Source organism: Rhinolophus ferrumequinum, chromosome 18, assembly GCF_004115265.2.
Source record: "Rhinolophus ferrumequinum isolate MPI-CBG mRhiFer1 chromosome 18, mRhiFer1_v1.p, whole genome shotgun sequence".
In the NCBI taxonomy this organism is placed as follows: domain Eukaryota; kingdom Metazoa; phylum Chordata; class Mammalia; order Chiroptera; family Rhinolophidae; genus Rhinolophus; species Rhinolophus ferrumequinum.
In genome coordinates, this window is record NC_046301.1 from 52,889,838 (window position 1) to 52,917,514 (window position 27,677).

At 34.1% G+C, this 27,677-nt stretch overlaps 1 protein-coding gene across 2 annotated transcripts in view; it reads left to right on the forward strand.

The window, feature by feature from the left end:
• The window catches only part of MARCHF1 (membrane associated ring-CH-type finger 1), a 647,830-nt gene that overhangs the window by 490,935 nt on the left and 129,218 nt on the right, over nucleotides 1-27,677 (forward strand). For both annotated transcript variants that reach the window (XM_033135185.1, XM_033135186.1), the window contains exon 5: nucleotides 19,263-19,313. In XM_033135185.1, the coding sequence (XP_032991076.1) occupies nucleotides 19,263-19,313 (51 nt within the window). The remainder of the gene's footprint in view (nucleotides 1-19,262; nucleotides 19,314-27,677) is intronic.

A 27,677-nucleotide genomic window follows, 5' to 3' on the forward strand; every position in this document is an offset into this window, starting at 1 on the left:
GATCTATGCATTTATAATATTCATCATTTAGAATATAATATTCTTCACTCCCTCTCTTTCCTCCATGGGATTCTCCACCTAGGGATTCTCATTGCATGTTTATTTCGTTGTCCGAACTTGTTCTCCAGTGCAGTGATGCTCTTTTCATTTTTTTCCATCATTCCTTTTTTCCACGTTCCATTCTGTAGAGTTCTTTTTTTTCTTTTTGTTTTCTTTTTCTGTCTTCAAGGTTTTTTTCTGCGTATCTAATCTGCTGTTAATTCTATCCAGTACATTTTTTATTCATCTCAGACATTGTAGTTGTCATCTTTAAAAGTTTCATTAGAGTCTTTTTTTATCTCTTTTATATGTACTTTTTATGTTCAAGCTTGCGTTTAGCTATTTGAACATATGGAATAAAGACATAATAACTATTTTAATGCCGTTGTATAGTAATTCTATCATCCTTGTTACTTATTGATCAGTTTTGATTGATTGATTTTTCTCTCCAACATGGTTCTATTTCCTGCTTCTTTATATACCTGGTAACTTTTGAGTTCATAAAAACTTTGTGGATTTTACTTTGTTGTCTACTGTATATGTTTGTATTGCTATAAATATTGTTGAACTTTGTCTTGGGTTGTGGTTAAGTTAGTTGGAAAGAGTTTGATCCTTTTGGGTCTTGCTTTACAGTTTTGTTAGGCCAGATAAGATAGATTTTATTCTTGAGTAATTTTTTTTCTCTTACTACTAGGCAAGACTTCCTTAATACTCTAATACCCAGTGAATTATCAGGTTATCAATTCTGGCTGTTAATAATGAATGCTATTCCCAGCCTTGTATGATACCTGGGCACTGTTTCCACTAAACCTTTTCATGTGGCTCCTTTGGGTAGTTTTCTCACCTGTCTGAGCTGATCAATACTCAGTTGAATATAGAAGGGTCCCCTGAGTATATCTTGAGTTCTCTTACTGCACCATTATTTCCTCTCTGGTACCGAGCTCTTTGAAATCTCACCTCCTTGGTTCTCTTTGACTCCCAAAACCATCTCCTCAACTCAGAGAGCCTGCCAATTTCTGCTTGGGTTTTCCTTCCTTATGCTATTACCTGGAAACTCTCCAGGTAGAAATCTGGAATAATCATAGGACTAACTTTATTTGTATATCATCTTTCAGAATTGTTCTCCTTTGTTGCTCACTATCTTGAGAGTCATTGTTTCTTATGTTTTGTTGGCTTTTTCAGTTGTTTTATATGGGAAGATAAATTTGGTCCCCATTACTCCAACTTAGCCAGAAATAGATGGTGAAGTAATTCCAATTAAGTCTGACCATGCAGTGTTGCAGCTGGTAATGCTCACAGGATTCGTATGGCTGAGAAGCCTGATTTACTTTTTAAGACTAATTCTAGTTTCCATGAGGATAATGGATTGTGTATGCAGAGGAGTGTGCTGGGATATAGGGAGTGTTCACTTATTTTTTTTCTGAACATAATTAAAATTCTTTTTTACTTATTCTTTTAATTAAATACCAAGGGCTCTATGAAAGATGTGGATAGTTCTATCGACTTTCAAATGCAGTTATCTAGGGCAGACCCTGGATTATTTGAGTTGCTCTTTTCCCATACCATTCCAAGGTTGACTTACATTTGGAGAAGTAAATTTGGGCTGCCTATTATAAATCTATATAGAGATGCTAAGTAGGTAGTTGGAGGTGATGAGAAAAAAGTTGGACAGATGTGTCTGAAATTCAAAGGAGAGATCAGACAAGGAGTTATGAGTTCAGATGTCTTTATCTTATGTGTTATCCTTAAACCCCTACAACTGGAAGAGCTCTCCAATGAGTAAGTATAGAGATCTAAAAGGTAGTACCTCCAAGTTTTAGAGATTTGAAAAAGAAGAATTCAGCAAAAAGATTACTACAATGGTTAATGGAGGTGGAAGTGACATTTGGAGAGGGAGAAGTAATAAAAAATAATTTACTTTTATTGGTGTGTGATGCTCAGGACTCATTGAGCCACAATTAGTAGTTACGAGTAATACTCTTAGGATATGAAAGAAAGAAAACAAAGCAATCACACGAGTAACAAAATTATTATGTACTACTTCTGTGAAGTTCAAGGGATAACTCCACTCATTACTTATTAAACATTCTTTATCATCAACCAAATTTTTGTATATTATAAATTTTAATTATTTTTATGTCCTTTGAATTTGCATTTCACTCAAGTATTGTCCACAAGCAGCAGAAAGATGCAGTTGGGTGCCTGGCATGTAGTGTCTATAAGTATTGGTTGATTGAATAAATAAATTAATGAGATAATGAATACTGAGCAAGTTCCGCTGAAGATACACTGAATTTGTGGTAGAAATTGAGCTGCCACAAGTTAACTAGGGCCATGAGTGAATCACTTCACTCATTCTTAGCTGTTCCATCTGTAAAAATAGAAAGTTCAAAATGTACCTCTTAGATCTGGCCCTCAATGATACTTTGATTGCTCATGCTAACATATTTCACCATACAGTGTTACTTTTAAAATATTGGTTTGTAATTCTATGCCATAAAATGCAGTGATGTCTTAAAAGTTAAACACAGTGACTGCTTATATTTCTCATCATTTAAAAAAAAAATTCACATTAGAAAGTCATTGAAAGCCATGAAAAATAAAACAAAATGTCATTCTAGACATGAGATTTAATAAAAATGAAAAACAGATATTAACTGGATAGAAGCTAACATTTTTACATGAATTATCTCATTTAATGCTTAAAGGAATGGTACTTCATAAGTACTATTGTTATTTACCTTTTACAATTGTAGTAACAGACTCAGAGAGGTTAAGTATGTCTCCCAGGATTGTACAGCTAATCAATAAATGATAGAGCCAGGGCTGAAGCATTGCAATTTCTGACTTGAGATTTTATGTCTATACATGCTGTTCTTTACTGCCTCATAATTACAGACTGAAAAGTTAGAGGATTTATTTTTAAATTAATTTTCTAATGCACTTACTGAATGGAAAATGTATTATCTTTTATCACTTAAATTCTCATTATTTATTTTCTCTTACCTTACTTTCCTTGTTTGTGTTCTGTGACACAATTTTTTTTATCACCCATTATTTTAATACTTGAAATATAAACTTCTCACAAAATAAATAAATCTATCACTATAACATAATATTCCTCAAGACATTTTTTTTTCCTGGAGATATTACAAACTAATATATCTTGTTAACTTAAAACATTTATTCATTAATTTCTATGATACATTTACTAATTTGCCCATTTGAATAACAATGGATAAAATCTTTTTAGATTTGTAATACTTTCTGGACCTACAGTTGCTGTTTGGCAACCAACTCAAACTTTGGTAGTGCTGTGAACTTTTTAGTTTTTAGGTGATGCTTTTTTGCACATGGCTACACTTTACCCTGTCACCCACCCACAAGTGATTTCCCCATTGATCCCCAAAGGACTGATCTCCCGCGTGGAGCTGACCTAGGAAAAACAAGTCAACACCACTGCAAAGACAAATGGAACACACATCCTTTGTGCTCCATATGCAAAGGGAGCTCCATGTGCAAAGGGAGCATATTAGTAATTCTTTGACATGATAAATTCTACATGCATCCTTATAGGTTAAGCTTCTGCTTGCATTTATATAAAAATAATGGATTTTTATTGTTTTTGATGTGTCTGATTCTAGTTGACTGTCTAGCGTCAACATCTGAGAGCAGTCAATATTATCATCTAGAACAGGGGTGTTCAAACTTTTTTCAACGTTTTTCACCAAAGGCCATATGCGGTAAAATACACAAACAGCCGGGCCACTCACTCGAGGTGAAGTACGTATTGCCTCACCTAGTTTATTTAAGTAAACTAAATATATTTTTGGAATTTGCTGTGGGCCAATTAACAATGGATCATGGGCCACAGTTGGCCCGCGGGCCACAGTTTGGACACCCCTGCTCTAGAAGGTTGTGAAATGACTGGGACCTATTACTATAAAGACAATTTTAAAGTTACTTTGTACAAAGAAACATTTATAAAATTGTGCATTTTGTACTGTGAAACAGATTTTAAAACTTATGACTAAAGCCAAATAATACTAGTCTCTACTGGATGCTTGGTTTTGTTTTTTCCATAAATTGAATCGTATTTACCAGATCATAATTTATAGACCTCCTAGAACCTGCCATCATAAAAGTTCAATTAGTTTGTTCTATAAAGACTTTCAGAAAACTAGTTATATAAGACTTTCAGAAAACTAGTTACATAAGCACATGAATCTTCCTGGTGAAAAATAATAATTTACTAACATTGCTTTATTTTGAACCACCAATATTTTGCTGACTGTCCCATAGGTATCTTTTTGTGTTCTTGATAAAATTTCTATACTTTTCATTTTAATATTTGGCAAAAATTGTAGAAACTAAATCATTCCCTGAATTATCTTATTATAAGTGGAGATCTCGAGAGTGTTGATTTTTATTCGTCTCATAGCATGTGGTGGAAAACTCATTAATTTTTTTGAAACTCCTTGTGGTCAAAGGCCTTAATGCCTTTTGAACTTATGATATTGAAATAGAGAATTTTCAGCAGATATGCCAGCCCTTCTTTTATTATATTTTATCCCCAGAGATTCTTTATATTATGCGAAATTGAAACATCTTTAATAAATAGTCATTAATTCATGTTTCTTTTGTGCACATATGTGCATGTCTTGGACCTCAATGATTTCCACTGAGATTAATGTTCACTCCCTTCAGATTTTCACATTTGTGTAGTTGAAATTATGTAAATACTTTATAAACCTAAAGAAGCTCAAATATATAAAAGCTAATGTCTTTGCTGGGGGAGAATCAACTAAAGTAGATTCAGTATAGCTTATAATACTAGAATTTCAGGTAGCACTTTTAGCAGGTATCAGGCCGCTGTTCTTTCTACCTCTTTTTTAAAATTTCAACTCGCCATCCAAGGTCAAAGTATGACTGCTTTTGGTTAAACCAGTACTGCTACCAAACATGTATAGTGTTAGCACATGGAGAATTTGATAATATTGTATTCAAAATTCAAAATATGCTATGACCAAAATAAATCCAATGTTTCTTTGTATCTGTGACTTTCATTTTAGCCACATTTTAAAAAAAGGTATGGATTTTTATTTTACTCTTATAAATGAATAAAAATAAAGGCTTATTTTAGTATTCATGAATGAAATATCATGTAAATTGCTATTGTATACTTGCTGTTTATTATCCCCAAGAATATCTGTGCTAAATCTCTCTGAAACAACATAGAAAATGAATCATAGTTCTATTTAACTTATTAAACATCTATAATGCACCAGGCAGATACTGGATTTGATATAAAGAGAATAAAAATGTAATTTAAATATAGTCCCTTCCCTTGAGAAACACTTTATCAAGTAATGATAGTAGAATAATATACATAAACTTATACCCGAATTAATTTAATTAATTGCTATTTGTGTACAATGAGTCTCCAGAATTTTTATGTAAAAAAAAATTTGTGGACAATAATAGTTAGAAAGGAAGGCTAGGAGGTTTCTATACAAGTTGTTTGCATAGCAAGCAAATTTTGACTTATATCGTGTATTTATTTGGCAGGGTTTCTATGTGTGTGGTGGAGAATCAGGCAGTTCGTGAAAGCTAAGTGGCTAAAACGTTGCATTTTCAAACTTTTCACTTCTATCATTTTTTATTGAAACATGTTTCAGAAACCTACTTAGTCTGGTACTTATAATACTTAAAACCATTACAAGCCCAGAAAAAGAATAAACGAGACACTGAAAAGTAAAGTGACAAGGCCAAAGTCAATGCTAGTGTTTGGTGACCAGATCTAGAATTCGAACCAGGTACATTGTCAAAAATGGCCCATAAGTAAATGACAGTGAGGAAAAGGACTGAAAATTCATTCTGATGCTTATTAACTATTATTACTATGCTTATTATATGCATATATTTACTATTCGATGTCTTATTTGGTAGCTGTAAATCATTCTTCCCGTCTCTTTACGGTATGCACACATTTCATTACAATGTGCAAACTTGTTAAGACTTCTTTGTCAGTGACATCCACATGAGTGCCTGAGGCAGATATCCTGTTCCACGCGGGCCTTATCTTATTAGACAAGTCAGGGTCTCACACCTCTACCACTGTCCACAGGTGAGATTCGAAGGAGTGCTTTTAATTTTATGAAGAAGTGCTTCATAACGTCTGTGTGAAACTGATCTTTTTCACATTTTCAAGAAATGGACTCAGAACTTTTATTTCTAACAGATTATGTTTCTAATGTAATACAGACTGCATATAAATAAGATATAAAGTTTATATAAAATGCAAGATTATGCTACTATTTGGTTAGCCCATTATGTTCCATGCTAAGCACTTTATTTAATTTAATTCCCACTTTCTAATTTAATACTCACAACAACTTTGAGAGGACTGTATTATTATCAGTGTTCTACAGATGGATCAACAGAAGTTGCAAGTGGTTAAGTAACTTGTCTAATGTCACACCAGAAGTGGTGTAGTTGAAATTTGAGCCGAACCATTCTGGCAAATTTACTATTTATTAGTTATAATACTGCATTAAGTCATAACTCTCCAGTGTCATTCCTAATCATTTCTTCCTGGATCCAAGACAGTGTATACGTAGAAAAATTAAATTTGATTTTATTATGGATTCTTGTGAGGTCCCTTGTTTTCATAACCTCTATAATTTGTCTAGTAATTAACCTAATAATAGTGGACAAGAATCCTGACATTCTGTCTGATGTGTGAGTTCAAATTTTTTTTGTTTTTAAAATATCTTAAGAAGATAGCAATGGAGAAAGAGAAAGAGAAAAAAGAAAGGATCTGTTAAAGCTGCTTATTGTTTAGAAATAATCTGGCTGTAATCTTTCTCAAGCATGCGTGCCATTTGTACTCATGCAAACTAAGATTGACTTTTATGTTGTCTTCCTAAGAGTTCCATGAAATGTTGCCTTAAGATGAGTAACTCCAGACTCCCTGGTGGTCCAGTATTATCAAATAATGAGCAATTGTCAAAAAAGGACCATAAATAAGTAACACTGAGGAAAAGGCCTGAAACTTGTAATAACATTTCCTGGGACTGTGTTCTGATCCACATCTATGTTGCATGTCTGTTTGTTCAACTAGGAAAATCTCGTGTCCTCAGCTATTTTACGGAACAAGAATTTACATACCCAAGGATAAAATTTTAACGCATTTCTTTATGTATTATTGATTGAAGGAGGGAGAAAGAGTTGGATAATGGAGTGGAGGCACGAATAGGAGAAGTCAGGCACAAGAATGGAACAGCTTGAAGGAGCTTCATCACATTTAAGTACAGAGGGAAGGATTAGTGCCCTTTGCGTGGATCATGCCTAAACATGTTTGCTTGGATCACAAAATGTTTACTATTTTTAAAGTTTATGTCGTATTGATAAGGGACGTATTGTTGAGTTTCTCACAGAAAACATAGCTTTTTATTTTTTCCATACTGAAGCCATGGCAAACACACACACACACACACACACACACACACACACACACACACACACACCACACACACACACCATGTAGGTTTTAGAATGTTTTAATCCTATTGCAGAATTTACTAGAAAACCTAGCCTGAACTTTCCTTGACAATGTCTTAAGGAATATATCATCACTAAAGTCCTTTTAATAGAATCAAAGACGAAAGATGCTAATGAAAACATGCCACCATACAGCACATTTTAAATGGTTGGTCTCTAATATGTGGACTTTCTTACAAACATGTCTCCAATCTTAAAATCTATAGGCGAAAACAATATAACTCTTATATGAAGAGTAGTTTGAAAGCTACTTGATAGATTTTCTAGTAGCTGCAGATTGAGGTTGGTCAAATATAGCCATACCTCCAGAGTGACCTTCTAAGATCTTCATTTGATAACAATAGGAAAAATTAGTGATAATTTTTTTTATGCAACAATAGAAAGAATACTAAGGAAGATTTTTATCCATAGGGGTCTACACAGAAACAGATGGCACTTCCAAATTGGATAATTTGGGAGGAATTAATAGTCAATTTACAACAGGTGTGAGCAGAGTATGTAGAGAATACAAGGGATAGTCCAGTACACCCTGGCTAGAAACAGCAGTGGGTGGTTACTACCCACAGGCTTGAAGAGGCAATGAAGAGCAGCATTTTCCAGAACCAGAAACAGAGATGGCTTTGTGAAAATGCTGAGACCTCCATTTGAGGGACAGAGTCAGCCTCTGGTGATGTCTCAAGGAGGAGATAATTACTCTGATCTCATTATCCTCCAATCCTATAATCTCCTACTGGGGCTCTGCACTAATGGAATGAAATTGGAAGTCAGAGAGCAAGGGAGCCTGAGATGAGATCCATCCAGGTGTGCCTCCTGGGCACATGGCAGTGTGGAGAAGAGTGGGGCACAGATCTATAGGGACTAATGGAGGTGATCAGCACCCCTGTGAATATAACATTTGGAACTCAAATGAACATAAGATGTCTTTAATTACTGCTGGAAACTCTGAGATTCCAAGACAGAAAATAAAGCCTAAAAATCAGTGAAATGTGAAACACTTATTGGAAAAACAGTCAATTAATAAGGAATGGGTCTATATATTTTGTGTTTTGCAAAAAAGAAAAAGAAAATTAAGGCAACTGATGATAGATTTTTCTTTTGGCGATAGTAATTAAAAAGATTATTGTGAGAGAAAGTAGATGACCAAGAATTTTATACATGGATCAATTAAAAAAAAGAAGTTTTGTAAACTCTGTGTGTATTCTTAGAATATGAGAGGTGTGGTGAGCTTCCTGTTTTTAGTATGAACTTCCTGTTTTTAATGTGTGCATAGTGATATAAAACAGAATTGTGGGAATAAATAAAACTTATACTCTTATAAGGGTTCAACTGTTGTACACTAAAAGCTTATGCTAACCTTACTCTATGTACTGTAAAAAAAACAAAAAACAAAAAACAAAAAAACACAGCAGTAATCACCTGTTCACACAAGCCACTGAACTGAAATCATCACCTTCTGCATGTTAGCAGCCATTCAGTGCTTCTTATTTTGTCTTTTCATAACTGGAAAGATGTATGAATTAAACCCTCAGGGCCTTTTCCCTGGCGCTCTGGCAATTTAGCCAGTGATCATTTCTATATTCTTTTTCTTTCCATCCAAATAAGACTCAGTTTGAAATATTTTTAGTGCTGGAGAGCAAACTTTTTTTAAATAAACATTTCCTTTTGTTTTCATGCTAGGAATTACAATTACTGTCTTGTTCAGAATGATGTGTCTCTCAGCAGTAGACAGTCTTTTTTTTAGAAGTGTGTACATCAAGGGCATATTTTTGCACAACTTTTTAGGGAGAGAGGGGAGATTTCCATAGCATAAGTTTTATATTTATTTCCTCGCCATCACAATTGTTTGGGCTATCTGAATACAAATAAAGCTTTTATTCATTATCATAATTAGCAAACTGAACAAGTTTTTACATTAAATTTTACATTAAATTTGGGAATTATGTTTGTTAGGTTTTTTCTAATTCAAAATGTTTTCAAATAATTATATATGGAGCAGAATTTAATAATAAATGTGGCCACTTACAAGTAAGTGTCCTTTTCATTAATCTTTCTTTAACTCTAGCAAATCCAATCTTAAAAATCCTAATAGTACTAGTTTATATTTACGCGTGCTTTACAATTTGGAATATACTTTCTCAAAATTTATCATATTTGCTTCTACAGCTATTCTATAAGGTCCTTAGGCCCATTTTGTAAACTCAGCAAGACAGGGCCAAAGAAAGTAAATGATTTTCTTATGGACACATACTCATGAAGCTGGAAATCTAATCCAAGTGTTGTAACCATAAATCCTGAGGTTTTTTTCACCAATCCTACCTGATTTAATAATTAATGCAGTGTCTTATGTTCCAGATACTGTACTGTCTTGAAGAATATAAGCATCAAATGTTTCTTGCAACTCGTTTTGATCTCACATACATGCACACTTCTCTTTAATATATATGGAGAGAGAGAGAAAGAGAGAGATGATAGATGATAGATAGAGTCTTTGATGAGTAAGACTAACTATACCATTTTTATTTTTTTAATTTTCTTAGTTTGATATTTTACCAGAAAAAATGAAAAACAAGTAAAACTTTACCACACAAAAATATTTAAAGAGATAGCTAGAATATCCCCCATGGGCCTGTCTGCTCCCCTCAGTCTCACCATGCTAAGGGAATGAAGGTAGCCATTGTGAATAGATTGGTGTATTAATAACCAATATTGGATGAGCATATTTTTGCTCAGTCAAAAGTATAGGTATATGTAAATATGAGGTCTGACAATTGAGTTCGCAAACTTGTAACAATGTTGCTAACCTTTTTTGATATCAGAGGGATTATTCAATATGAATTTGGACCAACTGAACAAATTCCAAATAGTAAACTTAGTTAACTAAGTTTACTATTTGGAAGTGCTGAAAAGGCTGCGTGAAAAAGTTAGATGACCTGAACTTTTCAACAACAATTTATGGCTCTTACATCACGACAATGCCCCAGCTCACACGGCACTGTCTGTGAGGGAGTTTTTAGCCAGTAAACAAATAACTGTATTAGGACATCCTCCCTACTCACTTGATCTGACTCCCAATTACTTCTTTCTTTACCCAAAGATAAAGGAATTATTGAAAGGAAGACATTTTGATGACATTCAGGACATCAAGTGTAATATGACGACATCTCTTATAGCCACTCCAGAAAAACAGTTCCAAAATTGCTTTGAAAGGTGGACTGGGCACTGGTGTCAGTGCATAGCTTCCCAAGGGGAGTACTTCAAAGGTGACTGTAGTGATATTCAGCAGAGGTATGTAACATTTTTTTCTAGCATCAGTTCGCGAACTTAATTGTCAGACTTCATACATAATCATATAGAGAGGTTCTGTATATTTGTTTTTAAAGAAATGAAATTGCCCTGTACACATTGTTCTTTCAGTTGTTTTTCACCTTAATAATACATCATGGATGAATATAACCACTTGCCAAGATAAAGATATAACTTCATGTTTGCTTTGTAATTTCTGCATATATATCGCATACATACATTATTTTAACATAAACAGGCGTCCAACAGGCTCTTATACTCTTTTGCTTTCTAAGGACTTTTTTTTTGCCTTATCTCCTCCCTCCCCTTTTTTTCCTTTTTCTCTGGCTCTCCTTCTGCCCTCCCACTGCCATCCCCCCGCAACAAAAAAACTCGTTAACATACTTGTGCAGATCCTTTTTTTTTGGTACTCATATAATCATGTACAAATATATGTCTACACACAAATATATGCACATATAGACACTTCTAAAGTTTCTGTCCTTACATATTTTACAAATAATCATATGATACCACTTCTCATTTTACTCTTCACACTCAATCTCATGGAAATCTCTTTAGGTCAAATGGCACAGAGCCAATTTGTAAATTATATGTGTATTATTAAAATACTGGAGGTGTGGCGACCTTCCTGGGGTTTTTTAAATAATTGCAGAGTATTCCAAGGTGTGGCTCTACTGTAACTTATTTAATCATTTCTCAATGGATGAGTGTTGCTTACTCTATTAGTCAGGATCTACTCAAGAGAGAGAAACCAGACTTTTTGTTTGAACAGAGAATTTAACATAAAGATGGTGCCCAGCTTTAAAAGAGTGTTCTGTAGGTAACAGGAAAAGAAAACTAAAAGGAAAAAAAAAAAAAAAACGAAGAACACCAAGATATTACAAATTGGAATTGCATGTCTGGATGAACAAGGGAAGACACTGGAATTGTTAAAAGCTTGGAATAGGGGCCTCCTGGAAATGAAACTCAGGATTCTGAGGAGGTAGCCAGCTGGCTGGGTGCTTGTGTCTAAAGAGTTAATGAGGCTGTTTCTGAGGGTGTCAGCAGCTGCTACAGGAGGGAACTGCTGCAACGAGGGTGAAGAAGCATTTCTAAGATGATGCACGCGAGCTCATGAGCACGCGCGCGCACACGTGAAGCGGATAAGATGACAACCGAAAGCAAAAAGGATGGAGCCTTTCTTGCCTTTCAGTTTCCCTGTGGTTCCCCCTTCCTAGTGGTAGAGAGCTTCAGAGGGAGCCAGATAATGAAACAGAAATGTGATTTGCAGAGTCCTAGGCCAGGAGCAGAATTTAGGAGGGTGGGCTTAAAGCTTTGAGACATTATCATCTCTTTATTGCAATTTTTTTCCAATTAAGAACATATCTGTATTAAATGTTCTTATTCACACATCCTTATGTACCAATATTTTTATTTCTCTGGGATAGATTCCCAACAGTAAGATTACTGCATAATATTATATTTTTAATTACCAGATGTTGCCAGACTTTTTTTTAATGATCCTGTAAAAATTCACACTTCTACTGGCAATTTTAAAGAGTACTCTTTCTTCTTATCCCCTTCAGCAACAGAGGTTATCACTCTTCAATTTTTCCAGCATGATGAGTATAAAGCAATGTCTTATTATTTTAATTTGTGTTTTCCTGATTGTGATTTTAAGTATCTTGTCATATGTTTATTAACAATCTGTATTATAGAAATGTACACTTGAAACCTATGTAATTTTTCTAACCACTGCCACTCAATAAATTTAATTTTTTTAAAAAAACCTGTAGTTCCTTTTTTGTGAATTTCTATCCCTATCTTTTGCTTAAAACTTTGTTGGGATTTTTCTCTTGCCTAATTGTGTGAATAGACATAATCTCTTTTCATATTACCGAAATTGAACTTTATCAGTCTTCTGTGTTGTACTTTTTTCTAACTCTATGGTTTGTTTATTCACTTTAATTTTTGTCTTTTTTTCAGATTCAATATAATCAAATGTGACATAGTTTGTGATTCCTATATTAGTTTAATAGAATCTCTCCTATTCCAATATTTCATTTATAATTTAGGCTTATTTCAAAGATTTATTTTTTTCACATTAAGACTGTTCAATCTGGAGTCTATGATTGTATGGACTATGTGATAGGAGTTTCCCTTTTACTTCCACATGGATAGCCATTTGTCTAGAAGCATTTATTATATTAACTATCCTTTCAATATTGACTTAAAATTCTAGTTTTGTTATATATGAAATTCTTATATCTATTTCTGATTTCCTATTCTGGATTTCACTGACCTTTTGGTTAATTCTTATGCCGTACCATATTGACTTAGTCACAGTGACTTTTAATACATATAATGCCTAGCGTAGGGAGACCTCCTTTTTCATCATTTCTTGGTTATTCTCAGACATTTCTTTATATATATATATATATATATATATATATATATATATATATATATATTCTTTAAGATCATTTTATCTATCTCCTTTCTACTTTGGAAAAGAAGAAATAGTCCCCAATGGGGACCTAACTGGAACTATATTCTACTTATATGTCAATCTGTAGAGGATTTAGGTTTATAAAATTATCTTGCCATCAAAAAATGGTGCTTTCATTTGTTCAGATCATGATTTATACTTCTCATAAGATTTTATTGTTTGTATTTTAATAAGATTTTATGATTTCTTTGTTAAATTTATTCTTAAGTGTTTTATTGTTTTTGTTTTTATTATCACATTTCTGGATATTTATTGATAGAAGAGAGCTATTGATTTTGCAGTATTTCCATTAGGATAGACTCAACTGTTATAATAAATCCAAAAAGTGATGGCTCAAAAGATATACAAGATTATATATCTCTCTCATGATAGTTTAGAGAGTATGTTCCAAATTGTCAGAGGTCATTCAAGGACTCAAGAGAATTCAGCTCTACTATCTTTAATATGTGGCTTCCTGGCTAATTCTGATACTCACCATCCTAACACAGAGCAATAGAAAAAGCATGAAAGAAATTTTAGATTTATTGGACAGGCTGAAAACAGACAATTGCTGGCTCTGTTCACATCTCACTGAAGGGAATTTTGTCATAGGCAACCTATCACTGGAAGGGAGGTGTAATGTGACTGGGAAGATGTACACTCAGTTACTATTCTGTTAATACAGAAGGAGGAAAAATGGATTTTAGAAAATTTAGTAGACTCTGCCGTGGTAGAATTATCCCGTATCTCACTATCGCACCAAATTCCCATTAATTGTAGTAGTTTTCTTTTTAAACTAGAGACTCTTAGAATTACTATAATAGTATTATCAACAAAAGAAGATTGTTTTATTGCTTCTTTTTTCAATATTTTTCCTGCTAATATTTATTTTGTTGTTATTATACTTGCTAGAAACCTTCACACAATTTGAATAATAATAGCAAGATCAAGCATCCCTAACAGCATTTCTTTAACTACCATAGTTCTAGTATTCTACCATTTAGAATAATATGTGTTATTGGTTTTATAGAATATTGTCCTTAATACTTTAAGAGGTTTCCTTCAATTTGTATTATACTTAGAGCTTACATTGCAATAAGACTGCCGAAGTTTGTCAAATATCTTTTCAGCATTTAAGATCGTAATGCTTTTCTCTTTCACTTTATTAATCTAAAGAATTATGTTGACAGATTTCCTGGTACAGGAATATCTGAAATAAATTGTATTTATTCTATTTCCTGTACATTTAAAAAAAGAAACTGCTGGTGTATTAAAGAAATATGCTACTATTTAGATATAAGATAATATTTTTAAAGAAATTTTGCATCTGTAGTCCCAAATAAGATTAGAACATAATTTAATTTCCCTTCTTTATTTCTTTTTGGGTGCTGACTTAGTACATTTGGAGTTTCATTTATACAGTAATTAGTAATATGAATTAGGGAAATTTATGATTTTATAGTCAAAAATAGTGTAAATAAAATTGGAATTATGTGTTCTTCAAAAATAAGATACAAAAATAAGATACATTTGTGTAGTCATCATGTCTATATCCTTTTTAGGGAATATACACTTTCATTTACTTTTCCAATCTCTTCATTGCTATCAAGTTTTTCTCTCTCTTGAAAAAATCCTGGCAACATTTATTTTGCTAGAATATGATTCATTTCCTTTAGGTTTTCAAATTTGTTACACTAACATTACATGCATGTAGCTTTTATCATTTTTCTAATCTTTTCTGTGTCTTTGGTTATATATCCTTACTCATTTCTTATACAATTTTGCTCTCTCTTTTCCTTACTAAACACTATAGGAAGTTCATCTTTTTTTGTAATTTTGTTTCCCAAAGGACCTGCTATAAGAAAGTATTTCTTTAGCCTTCTTATTTATATCCACTTAATGAGTTTTAGCTTGTATATTACACAGTTTTTCTATATTCTTTTATTTTGTTTTGGACTGGGTTCTTTAATAATGAAAGAATGTTTAGTTATAAATGTTTATCTGGATACAGCTTTTGCTGTGTTCAATAGATCTTACTTAGTATGTTTTCTAGAGTTTCTGGCTATAATTTTCCAGCAAGATTTCATTTCTTTGAACCAAGAAACATCTAAATATGTGGTAGTTAATTTTCAGGTGATTAAGATTTATTAGTCACATTTCAAATTTTATTTCTAATTTTATTGGCTCAATATCAAAAGAAGTGCCCTATAAAATCTCGATTTAAATACTTTTTGTAAGGTATTATTTGATGCCAAATAACTTTTTAATGTTTTGTAGACATTAAAAAGTATTTTTCAATTAATAAACATGTGATTTTTTTAAATATATCTGTTAGTCAAGTTTTTATTGCATTATTCAACTTCTCTATTTTCTTGTTTAATTTTTTATAAGCCACATTGTCTTTAAAGACTTTTCTTTTATTCCAAGCTTTAATTATCCTAGCAAAAATATTCTGTTGTCTACTGAGAATTCTTCAAGTGACCCTTCAAATTATCGCATTCTTTTTCTCCTTTCAAATATTCTTGACTTTTAGCCATGGGTCGGGGCGGGGAACAAAGGGGAAAATACTACAGATAGCATCATATCAAAGGTCTGTGTGAGACTGTCTTATTCTGGTTTCTTCATTCAGGAATAGTTTTTTTTCCTTCAGTTCATATACAAAACCTCCTTCAAGTTTTCTTACTGCCCTCTTCTGATCAATGATATAATAAACAGAGTATTCATACATAGCTACTTTCACGTCCAGCCACACTGTGTACTCTTTAACACAGACCATTTCCTTTTAAAGGAACTATGCCACTTTCCTTAAATTATAACATTAAAAAATATATTAAAACAATTTAGTAATGATTTTTTTTTCGTTTGATAATCATTGTTTTCTTGATGGAAATAAAAATCCAACCATGTGTAGTAAGATCAAATTTGAAAGATGTTATTGTATTAATAATCACAGAAAACTGACAATATTGGTTACATTCATATCAAACCAAAACTTAGAAACCTCTTGAAAATATTAAAAAACACTTATAAAACTTAAGTTTTTCTCTCTGTATATTGTAAATGATCTGCTAAGATCCAGCATCACTCCTTGATGATCCCAGACTTTTCATGCAGACTTGTTGGAACTTATTGGTTCCAACTTTTATTGACCTGCAAGGTTACTATAATTTGGGTACCAGTAAGTGATGTTAGAGTGTAAGGTGGCTTCTATTTAATCTAAGGTAAAGTATTTAAGCTGATCATAATAAGGTATGACAACCATATTTGACTAATCTACAAAGTAGAATATGTCATCGTGACACTAATGGGACAAACCACCCAATTAATTAGTAGCAAATTGGACAGATTGCTTTGGACATTTTCCAAGGGAGAAAGTGCTGCTGGCGCTTTGCTTCAAAGGCAGGGCAGACCAAACTTCCTTAGTCCTCTGGGGTAGAGAAAAATTTGATTTTCTATTCTTAAGTTTTACATGCCAGAATCTTATCCACAACAGAGGCAGAATTGCAGGACAGAGAAATAGATGTTTATGTTAAAAGTATGAGTCCAGCAACCTGTGATGATCATGAAATTTGAGGGCAGTCTTTTGGCGTTTCCTCTACCTGTGAATAATAACAGAAATAATGCAATCTATAAAATGTTTTCATTTATAACTCATTTGATCTTATAACAATCTCCATTTTATAGCGAGGAAATTGAGGTCCTGGAATGTCAAACAATATACTCCTGCTAGAGCTAGTCTACTACCACAGGTCTAATTGCAAGTCAATCTCTTACTCTATATCACTGCCAGCACAGTAAGTGTGCCTCACTCTGTTCCCATATTTTAACTGGAATAGAGATAATAGAGAACTTAGCCATGGCAAAAATGTAACCTTTGCCTAGGCTCATTTATTTCTGTCAATGCCTAATGTCGTATTAGGAGAAAATGGAACCAATGGATTTTAAGGTAAAAGATCTCTTGAAATACTAAATAATCAAACAAATGCTTCCTCCCATTAGATTGGGGGATGCTGGTGAAGAATATGAGAATTATCTCTTTATTATAAGACCCTGCTGAGTTCCTTCACAATTGTGGAGGGAACCTGGCCCTCCTTGTTTTACGTGAAACACCACAAAGTCGTCTTTGGTTTGAAAAATTAGGTAATCCTATGCCAAATTGAATTTCCTACAGTATTTCTTAGTTCTTGCTGAAGCACTTTTCAATTCTAGTTCCTGAATCATATTCTCAAATACCATTTAAATATAGAAAAGGTAAAAAACAAAACAAAACAAAACAAAAACACCACAACAAAACCACTCCCAAAACCTATTACATCACGTGGCCTATTCGCCTCTGTTCTATCGTGTCAAAATCCTGAATTTCACTGAGAAGGAAAGATGGATGGGTTTTGTTTTCTAGTCTCTAAAAGAGGAGTTGAGATGTCAGTAGAAAAGTACCTCTCTCCATCACCAGAGGAAGCTAATCAAGGAAAAATGTCTGTGGGTAGTAGATACATTAATCTCCCCCTGGATCACGGGGCTGTTATGAGGTGTAACTAATTGTGTCGTTGTGACTCATCTTGGTTTGTAATAACATGTTCCACAGTGACATCAGCGCTTGTATGAGATGGATGTTGCATGGAAGGAAAAAGTTTGTTCAGCTGGAATATCCTGCAAGCCTGTAGATGACACAGTGACAATCTGCAGTGAATGCAGCAATTGTATTTCCACAGTAACACATTTGTGATATCCTGTCATCAGCATGTTTCTGAAACTTTCTCAAACAGTCATCATGGGACAGTTTCCGGTTATTATAACAACTTAGTTCTCAAAAATGACCTCTGTGGGTATCTAATCAAGTCCACTTTTGCACTGAGTTCAGATGCTCAGAAAATTCTTTTTAAAAGAATCTTAAAATATTTCAGTGATAATGTTAGTTCAGCTCCTTCACAAACTTTTGGTTTGTAGAACAAGTTCTTCCAATAACATTTTCTCTACAGAAGGATAGGAGTACTGTGAGCTCTTGCTACATCTGAAATGCATACATTCTGATTGCCCACTCAGTTATCTATGAGCCGATAATTGGCACGTGGGAGAACAACCAGACTGGAGTAGTCAAAAGGCCTGTAGCTGGCCTAGGCCTTGTCACGAACTTATGACTGTCTGGAACAGAATGCTTCTGAGTTTGAAACGAAGGGGTGACACTCTTTAAGATCCCCTCCTACTTTAAAACTGTAACTTTTTAAAAGTTACCTATTCAAAACCTTTTTTTATACTTCTTTTCAAGTAAATTGGAAAATCTTTAAGGAGCAACAACTGAGGGTATAATTTTTTTAAACTTCTTTTGAACTTTTTAATTTTAAAATAATTTAAAACTACTTTTTTAATTTAAACAATTAAATGTTTTAAATTTTAAAAGTGTCATTTAGAATTTCTTTTATTTTATAAGGCAAATAACAGAAAAGAGTAATAAAATGCATTTTAGAAGCATTCGAGTCAGATGCATACTTGTATACCATGTGCTTGGTATACAATAATTACTGACCTTGAGAACCAGAATTTACTCAAATTCCTGATAGCAAAAGCAAAAGGGCAAATAATGGACTATATTTCCACTAATTTTATTTCAAAGGAACTGAATATATTTTTCTAGAGAAATGAGCATTTCCTGAAAATAAATACTTCTAGACTGGTATATACCCCAATGTTAATTGAACCATTTTCAAAATGATACTGATATGTAAAAGAGAAATACAATTCAGTAAGAGATAAGCCATCCTGTATAAGCAATTTCTACCTCTAATAGAACAATATAGAGAGCATTTACACATCTGTTGTGCTATGCTTTTTTTTTCTCAGTGGTAAAAACTATTGCTGTATTTTTAATGTCTCTAATTTTATTTTTCAGAATGACAAATCCCCAGGACGATCTGCAAGTCGATCAAGTAATATTTCAAAAGTAAGTCAATTTTATTTATTTTCTTAATTGTTTATTGATTTCCATATTTTATGAGTTCATGTAAATATTTTATAATATTTAACCTATAATTGTTACCTACAAACAATACACAAATATGTTAATGGTTTCAACTATTTCAAGTTGTTACTGTGACAAAAGGACACAATTTTACATAGCAAAATGAGTAAAGCTATTTTTTCCTTCTTCAGTGCTATGTGCAAAAATTAATTTGCTACTTTCAGAAGGTCATGCAAAGTATGATTTCTGTCTCATTTAAAGCATCATAGAGCTGCCACATACTACCCAACTTGAAACTATAACATTCATGGTACAATTTCCATGAATTTAGTTTTTCAAATTTATTCTTGTCACCAGGGCAGGTTTTAGAAATCAGTTTATGACATGGGATATTTGTTTGGTCATATTTACTTTAGAGTCAATAGATGACGAAAAAACCAAAACAACGCAAAAAAAAAACACCTCCCTAGACTGACTATAAATCCAAAGAAGAAACCACAGTGTTGAAAAATTTTGGCATGGGAGAGATAGATACTCTAGATGTTGCCTCAAAAACAAAAATTAAGAGCTATTCTCTAAAATGAGGCACTATACAATGTATAGACTTGGTGTTTGGGGAGTGACAAGTCATTTAGAGCTGTTGTCAAATTGGAAATTTATGACTTCCAAAAATATAATTCAGACAAAGATATATTTACCACGAATAGAACTTCTATTACAGAACCCCTCACTTGCCAGCACCTTTCCACACCCTTGAACTTAATTTTATATGTGTAATATAAAATAAACTTTATGCATTGCCAAAATAAACTTTAGACACTGCAGAACCTAGATCCACTCCCAATTTAAGGAAGCTTTTGTGTTTTACTTTGTTTTGTTTTCAGAAAGAAAAGACTTTATTACTTATTGAAAAAATAGCAGTAGCGAGAATATTGGCATTTTCTTAAGCTATTTTCCTGAGATCACTTCTTCAAGAAAATGCCAAGATGGTCAGGTGACACCTGCAAACGCACTGGGTGGATTACAGGAGCAGAACCCTAATCTTAGGAAACCCTAATATTTTTATTTATTTTTGTTTTTTATTTTTTTAAAAGGTAAAAGTTTTATTTACTGAAATGTAAGAAAAATACACTACATGCAAATTTTATGTACTATTGCTAAGAGTATTTGGAGACTTACTTTCATCTACATGTTTCTTTGCAAAAGAAGTGGAAATACACTCCCTATGGGTCTACTTTAATGTGAGGTGCAATTCTCTATGGGTCTCTTGCATCGCTACATATTTTGCAAGCAGAAGCATTGACTGCTTCTACTCTGGAATATCTTTTTAAAGATGTTTGCATAGTGGATGGCATTGCAACATTGAGATATGGTCTCCCTGTGGAGCATTGGACAGGCATTTTTTCTTACACTTTATTAAAAATATTAGTGTTGTTTACACTAAAGAGAAACCCTACGAATGCAAACAACCCTAATATTTTTAATAGGGAGTAAGCATGCCTGTCCAATGCTCCATAGGGAGAACATATCTCCACGTTGCAATGCCATCCACTATACAAACATCTTTAAAAAGATATTCCAGAACAGAAGCAGTCAGTGCTTCTACTTGCAAGACATGCAACGATACTAGAGACCCATAGAGAATTGCATCTCAATACGTGGTAATGAACATGTGTACATAATTACATTCAAATTTGAGCGTCAGCATGGCTAGTGGTTAAGAGTCTCACTCTGGAAAGAGAGCATCTGAATGCAAGTCTTTTTACCTCTGTAACCCCGAGACATTAACTTACCCTTCCTCAGACACTGTTGCTTCCTGTGTGACATGACTATGATGATATCAGTGACATGAGGGATATTTTCTTACGTGTTGTAAATTAAAACAATACCTTTCAAAGGTCTGTCATCTCCATCACCTCATGAAGAGCCTTGCCTGCAACTGCAGGACACTCTTCCTTCTGAACTTAATGTTAATATTGACCTAGAAACTTGTAAATGGTACTGACAACTCCTTTGTCACACCAAATATATTGTTTCACTATCCAGGGATGAAATTATATCTGCAGTTCCAAACTGCTGTTTGAGTTTGACATAACGCAGTTTGTTTATAACATTTTAGTCTTTATAATTTATTCTCTGAGAAGTGAAAAAGTCAGGTGTGTAGTTTCCCTTCTGTGAGTTCTTCTTCCAGGCCCTGATATGTACTGATTGTGTCATTGTGCAGGAGACAGTTAATGAGAAAAATGCTTTCTATTCAGATAGAAATGAAAAGCTCGCTTCTTAAACAGTAACTCTAATTGTACAATAGCAAAAATCAACTATCTCACACCTGAAGGGATAAAAAGATTTTAGTGAGCATACATTTAGTTTATTTAAATTAATGTAACTTTCCTCTTGTTTGTGTTCAGAATGATAGTCACAAATGCTAAATCCATTGTTGAGTCCTTACTACTTTTTCATGAATTACTACACGATAAATTCTTCATTAAGACCACATAACTTTTGCAAGTATGAAATGGCAAAATCTAGCAATGTTGTAGTCCTTTTAAAGTGGTGTGGAAGAAAATATTAAAATGGAACAAGGATGTTTTTCCTCTAATTTTGTCAAAATAATTTTTATGTCAAAAAAAGACTGAGCTTTTCAAGGAAGTGATAATCGATATAACAGAGTAATTAAGAATGTGGATTGTAGAATAACTGCTCAGGAGAGTTATTTAACTTCCTTAGTAACTCTGTCTGTGAAAGGAGAATATATAACAGTACCTACCTCTCAGAGTGGTACATAATGTTTTATATATATGTAAAACAATAATAAATTATTTTAGCAGGATTACTTATAATGCGTAACTTCCTTATCTTTATCAAGTCTGTGCTGTGCCCGATCCTTTGACACGGGAAAATCACAGATAGTATAGAGGACTCCATCCAGGATGGGATAGCAAAAATGTCCTTTATACTGTTGAGTCTGCTTGCCTGCCTGTTTCTTGCTCTTCCTTACCTAATCTACAGACCTTCTAATCATCATTTGTGGAATGTCTCCATCAGGAATCTTGTTCTATACTGGAAATGATGGAGTGATGAAAAAAAATCTCTTCCTAGTCTTCAGCGAATTTACAGTGAAGAATTTGAAACACAGAATATAACATAACATATAACTTAAGTACAACTATATAAATCCCTGTGCAGAAAAGATACCAAGCAAGCCTGAAATTGTTATCCTTGGGAAAGCCTGCTGACAGATTGGCCCTTGGCTAGCCTCTGGGAACTTGGATTTCAGAAGTTGAGTACCACCCTAATTGATAAGAGTGGTTCACTATGCCTAAACTGCAAACTATGTGGTTTATCTAAATACCTGCTTTCCTAAGGGAGTCTGGAATTTTGGTACGTACTAGGCAGTGGATACCTACATAACCAGCCCCCAGTAAAAACTTTGGGCACTGAGTCTCTATGAGTTTCCCTGGTAGACAGCACTTCACATTGTTGTCCAACTCCCTGCTGCATGAATGAAGCACATCCTGTATGACTCCACTGGGAGAAAAATTTTGGAACTTTGCTCTTGGTTTCCTCTGGACTTCAGACCCCATGTCCCTTTTCCCTTCACTGCTTTTCTTTTGTACCCTTTCACCGTAATGAATCATAGCCCTGAGTATGACTCAGTCCTGTGAGCTGTCCTAGAAAATCACCGAACCTGGGCAGATTCATAGGAAACTTTGATGCATTAGCCAAAAAAGTATAGACAGGAGCTATGGGAGTTCAGAGAATGATCACTTCCATTTGGTGAACAAAGAGTGACATCAAAGAGGATCCCTTAGAAAAATGTATATAAACAGAGACTTGAAGAACAGATGTAACTTGATCAATAGTCAGGAACGTATGTTTAAAGAGATATAAGTACAAGATATGGAAGCTAGAAAACATGAATTATAAGGAAAGCGGTGCATAGATGTATTTAGGGGCCTTTGACATGGAACTTTGACAATAGGATGCATTCTCTTCAGTCTAGTCAAACAAGTGTTATCTGACTTGGGAACACAGAGATGGATTTAGAACCCATCAAGATCCTTGAGACTTTTTCAAATAAATATGTGTGAAACTGAATATTATTATTTCTGCTATTCAGGACTGTATAAGCATGAGCTTGCTGTTATGAATACAAAATATCTAAACCTAAATAGGATAAATAACAAATACTGTATTATTAATGATCATTAAAAATGTTCTCCTTCGTCTTTGCTTCTGAATCATTGTACCATGTATTATTCAACTGCAGTTACACTTTGAGTTTTCTAGTCATTCCAACTTTTAATTTTTTATTAGTTTATATTTCTAGTTTGTTTTCGGAACATATAAGACAGGTAGTCCTGTGACTCTTTTTTTAATTATTATTCTAATAAGATTTATGGGCCTTGGATATGCTAAAGTTGACCCAAAAGCTACAAGAAGCTATACAGGCTTAAAACTAAACAATGTATGTGAGATTGTCAAAATATCTCCATGTAAACATTTATCCATTTATCCATCACTTACTTTTTATTTTTGAAAAGCTGCTTTTGATATTAGTGCTTATTGCTGCTTTTTAATACACATACAGCTCAGAAATAGGTTCCTCAAGATGTAAAATTAGCCAAATTTGGCCTTTCTTTTATTTCTTCTTGGGATCATTACCTTCAACTAGCAACAGCACATTATGTATTTCACAAGAAAAACCTTTCAAAAGCAAACTGTCAAAAGGAAAGAAAGCTGTGTACTTTCAATTCAAGTCAACATCTAGGATTTTCTTTTAAATGAAACCCTTTATGCTTTTGGTCTATGTAGGGGGCAGCTCACAAAATCTAATCTACTTATGAAAAGAAATTCAAAAGCCACTACCTTAACAAAATGGTGTTTCAATTAGTTTCCATTATTCCCTATGATATTCTCATGACTTCATTTACTTGACAAAGGTTCTTTTAAATTGTTCAGTTGGTCTAGAAATGTCACGTATAATGTTAAGGTAAAGATGCTATGTAGCGTATAAAGTATTTCTAAAGCTTTCTCTTCTCTTGTCCGTGTACCCTCGTCTATTCTGCAATAAACGGAGATTCAACCCACAATGTTTTTTTAAGAATGTGCTGTGTACAAGGCATTGTATGAATCATCTCATTTTAAATAGATGGGTTTATTGAATCGAATACATACTTTGATTTTACCTTTGTAAATCTTCATCTCCACATTTTGCTAGACTTGTCATTAAAATTCTAAGATAGTTTTCAGCAAGGTCAAGGTGAAAGTGTTCCCCAAATGTAAAATGTATTGGGAATTCTTTCAGCTGAACCTGAGCCACACTTTTGCGTCTTTGAACAGGTGTTTAATGTTCTGATTTATTGAGAGATCCATCTTGGTTTGCTTATACAATGCGCCTGTAAATCAGCTATATACTCAGACTACATACCTTTAGAGGGTAAGTTGATGAAGTAAAATGGTATGTAGAATTAGGAAACAACTAGAAATGAGGGGAACTAATTTGAGAACTTTTATAGAGCCTGAATCTAGATCTGTCCTGGGACCAAAGCTAAAAATGAGGATAAATTTTAGTTGAATTAGTAATGGTGTGGGTGGAAGATTAAGAAAGCCTGCAATGTTCTTATATCCAGAGGCTTTTTCTTTATATACACTTACTCCTTAGTTGATCTCACCTAGCCATAGATTTATATAGCATCACAGGACAACAACTCTCAAACAGGTAGCTCGAGCTTATATTTCTGCCAGAAATTCCAGAATCAAAGATCCTACTCAAAATGTCCACATTTATATGCAATAAGAATCTGTCTTAGGTCAGGTTGCCCAGAAGCAGATCCTGAGATGAAATTGTTTGCGATGATTTCCTATGAGAGTGTTCCCAGGAGAAGCCATTAAAAGAATGGGAGAAGCAGGACAGGGAAGAGGAGGAAGTCCAGAAAAGTTCCCCTGATCCTGCAAGGGAACTGTGCAGCATGAAATATACTTCAAGTTGTCCCGATTTGAGGCATGGGAGAGGAACTTACATCCTCCCATGCCAGTCATTCACTGGCTCAGCGTCACTTAGAGAAAGGGAAAGTTCCAGACACGTTGACTCTCTTCACATGCAGGTAAAGCTGTCTAAGAAGCCAAAGGCAGTTTTCCAAAGAGAATCGCAGTTGTGGCACTTCAGAAACAAAAGTCCCCAGAGGCCGAATCATCTACTGAAACGGTGAAAAGAGCCAGATTGGGTCTTGGTGGAACACTGGCACCATCTGCTATGGCCCATCCGTTGCTCCACTCAGAGTCATATGAACTCATTCCATCTTGTCAAGGATACTCTTAGATGAGGAGTGGTCACAATTCCTGAGGGGAGAAGTAAAAGACATGGAGGAGTCAAATGAGCTTCTGCTATTGAAGCTGCCAAAGCCATAAGTGATTCATCACCTTCTTTTACCACTCATTTCAGATATCCCTCATTCTTTTTTTTTTCCTCACAAACTTGGTATTTGTTTTATTTTCTTTACCTTTTGAAAATCACGAATGAATTTTTAGAGTTTCACTACAGTACCTACATATGTAGCACAAATATAAAAATTAAGCATAAGAAGGGAAATAAGGAATTTAGGTTACTAGTCACAGTGAGGGAAGAAGAAAAGGAAATGCAATTAATGCTGGGTACAGAGATGATCGCAAACATATTTGTACTTTTCTTCATTTAATGAAGATCTAGCAAACATTAGTAGGTAATAAAGCTGAGTGACTGGGTCACATATGTTGACTATAATACTATCAACTTTTCTCCCTGTGTGAAATACTTAACCTTAAAAAATAAAGTTTTCAATAAACAAAATTCCTTAAGCAGTACATTATGGCCAATACTGATACTTATGCAATGTCCATTGCCTTATCTTTCTGCCTAACAGCTCTAATTTTTTTCGCCTTTCTCCGAGCAACTTTGTCCTTCAGATAGGCTGGGCCTCTCCCCATTGGTAGGGAATGAATCTGATTATCTCTTTGCTATTTAGGCCAAGGACTGTAATACAGTTGTGGCCAATGAGAGGGAAGGGGCATCAGAAGGAATTCTGGGAAAGTTTTCTGATTTTTTTGTTTGTTTGTTTTGTTTTATTTTTTTATTAGTTTCAGGTGCACAAGACAAAGTAATACTTAGACGTTTATCCTTTATATCCCTCACACTGTGTGAACCCCCCTCCCCCCCCATCCACTATCCCTCTGACATTGCACGGAGCCATTATGTTTCCACTGTCTCTATTCCTAATGCTGTACTCCACTTCTTGTAAGTATATACATACATATATATATGTGTGTGTATATATATATATATGTGTGTGTGTGTATATATATATATATATATATATAATTATAGTTGGCATTCATTATTGTTCAGCTTCAGGTGTACAGTGCAGTGATCAGGCATCGACATCATCCCTGAGGTGGTCTCCCAAATGGGACACGTGTCCATCAGATACCCTACAAAATCTTTACAACATTATTGATTACGTTCCCCAAATTAATTTTCAAAACCCCGTGGCCATCTTGTGGTTACCGACTGTTTTCTAATCCCCTCACCTTCCCCCTTACCCCCACCCCCCCGCCCATCTAGCAACCCTCAGTTTTTCCTCTTTGTCTCCAAAACTGTTTCTGATTAATTCATTCACTTATTCTTTTCTTTAGATTCCGCATATAAGTGAGATCATATGGAATTTGTCTTTCTCTGTCTGACTTATTTCACTTAGCATAATGTTCTCTAGGTCCGTTCATGTTGTTGCAAATGGTAAGATTTCTTTCTTGTTTATGGCTGCGTAGTACTCCATTGTATAAATGTACCACAGTTTCTTAATCCAGTCATCTACCGATGGGCATTTCCGTTGTTTCCATGTCTTGGCTATTGTGTATAGTGCTGCAATAAACATAGGAGTGCATAAAGATTTTTGAATTGGAGTTTTGGATTTCTTCGGATAGATACCTAGGAGTGGAATTGCTGGGTCATAAGGTAGTTCCATTTTCAGATTTTTGAGATACCTCCATACTGTTTTCCATAGTGGCTGCACCAATCTGCAATCCCACCAACAGTGCACAAGGGTTCCCTTTTCTCCACATCCTCGCCAGCACTTGTTGTTTGTTGATTTATTGATGGTAGCCATTTTGACTGGGGTGAGGTGGTATCTCATTGCGGTTTTTATTTGCATTTCTCTGTTGGTTAGTGAGGTTGAGCATTTCTTCATATGTCTGTTTGCCATCTGTATGTCCTCTTTAGAAAAATGTCTCTTCATGTCCTCTGCCCATTTTTTAGTTGGGTTGTTTATTTTTTTTGGAGTTAAGTTGAGTGAGTTTTTTATAAATTTGTGA